Below are 1,944 nucleotides of genomic sequence, written 5' to 3' on the forward strand. Positions count from 1 at the left end.
GGGATGCTGCGCTGTGCCCTGCCGCCCCCCCACGCCACCTGCGCCGAAGGAAACCCCCATGCAAGAGGGCAGGGGCTGCGAAACCAGATCCCCCCCCTGATTTATCCCACATTTATCGGGGCTGCACCTGTGCTGTAACACAGCCGGCGGGGGGGTGGAGGCCTCCCGCTCTGGACGTGCCAGCGAACACCCCACCCTGGCCGGGAGCTGCCCCGCAGGGCGAGCGGCCCCCAGGGAAGCCTGGCTCCCAGGGCAGGGGGGGCTGCCCGGAGCCAGGCGGAGCGGATTGCTCCGAGGAGTCAGACGCAGAGGGACAGGGCAGAGGGCAGGGAAACACCTGCCCCTTCCATTTTCCAAGGAAATAACGACTTCAACAGCCCTGGCTGATGCTATATCCTTCCGTGGCAGCAAGTTTATTTATTTATTAAACTATTGTTGTTCAAAAATAACAGCCAACGGTCCCTGCAGAAATTAACACTGCCATGCTGGCCTCTCTCGGGAATCTTCCCCCTAACGAGTACTCCCGCTCCCAAATTCATTACCTCCCAACATGCTTACTAGAGAGAGGAGCACAACGTTACTGATACCGTGCAGCGTCCGAAGCGCTGCGAGGAATGTCCAGGGCTCGGGCAGCAGATCTGTTACAGGCAGCAGCATTACCGGCTCTGGGCAGTTGCTGCCGCAGAGCCCGCAGCTCCCCAAAGCCCCAGGCTGGCTCACCCCACTCCTGGCAGCAGGTCCCAGGGATGACCTGGGAAAGGGCAGACAACTGTCCTGCTGCAAAACCAACCCGGCCCATTGCGAAGAAGCGCTATTGGCCCTCAATAACCACACAAAGTGCTCACGTGGCAGGCCGAGACCACAGCCCGATGCTTTTCTGTGAATCATCAGCCAGCTCCGAGCGCAAGGAATGCCTTCGCATGGGCAGAGAAGCCTCTGGCTCAGACCAGACCCGTCCATCTGGTCTGGCTACCTCTAACACCAGCCTCTATCAGATGCTTCAAAGGGCTCATTCCTCACTGCGGAGCATCTCAAATAACCTCCCTACAGGGATCCTTTCTTCCAAGCTTCCATCTGTTGGTGTCCTTATTAAATATATGCATCATTGCTGCACGCTTTTATTGTCTGGCCTCTGTCAAAGAAAATCTCTTACCCCCTTACACAACGCTTCCAAGCTTCCCCAAAGATAGCTCTGGTTCAGCCAAAGCTGCCAGTTCCCACCGCAGGTCAGTGGCAGAAACAACTCATGTGTCTGGACCCGGGGATAACACCCTGGCTGCAGCACAGCACTGCCCTCCACACCGCCAGGGTCCGGCGGACAAGGAGCCCTGCAAACCTCCCTGTGCTGTGTAGAGGACACCGAGCAAGAGGGGACTAAGTGACACTTATAAAAGCTTAGCCAAAGACCAAGAGGCTGAAGCAAAAGCAGAACCTCAACATCCTGTCACCTACGTCTGCTGTGAGCAGAAACGAGCAGCCTACTTCCCACCATGTGAAGTGGCAGAGCTGATTTCTGCAGATGAATTTTACATAAGGAAATCTTCAGCATGAGCTGCGGCGTGAGCTGCTCTGCAGCACCGCTCGCTGCAGCCTGAACTCCTCCTCCCTCTCTGCCTTCCCGCCAACTGCTGCCCGAATCCCCGCCGACCCAGAAGGCCAGCCAGAGCGACGGCATCGACGCATTTCAAAACAGCTGACGGCTGCCTGGGTTCTGCCAGGGACTGCACAGAGAAAACAGAAATGTGAATGATGCAGGAGCAGCAGCTGGCGTGGGTGCCAGCAGCAGGAGCGAGCTGCCTCTGCTGCAGAGGGGAAGGAGCTGCACCAGGCGAAGAACAACATATAGACTGATTTCTATAACCCCCCCCCACTTCTTGGACGAGGGAACTGGGGTGCACGAGCGGGGGAAATCAGCTGCATCCTTCCATTGTGAAGGCTGCACAC

At 57.5% G+C, this 1,944-nt stretch overlaps 1 protein-coding gene across 1 annotated transcript in view; it reads right to left on the reverse strand.

The window, feature by feature from the left end:
- Positions 1-1,675, reverse strand: part of TACC1 (transforming, acidic coiled-coil containing protein 1) — a 28,717-nt gene extending 27,042 nt beyond the window's left edge. The window contains exon 1 of the mRNA XM_009318613.1: positions 1,623-1,675. Within this exon, the coding sequence (XP_009316888.1) occupies positions 1,623-1,675 (53 nt within the window). The remainder of the gene's footprint in view (positions 1-1,622) is intronic.
- Between the last annotated feature and the right edge of the window lie 269 nt (positions 1,676-1,944).

This window comes from Pygoscelis adeliae, unplaced genomic scaffold (genome assembly GCF_000699105.1).
Source record: "Pygoscelis adeliae isolate BGI_AS28 unplaced genomic scaffold, ASM69910v1 Scaffold52, whole genome shotgun sequence".
Taxonomy (NCBI): Eukaryota; Metazoa; Chordata; class Aves; order Sphenisciformes; family Spheniscidae; genus Pygoscelis; species Pygoscelis adeliae.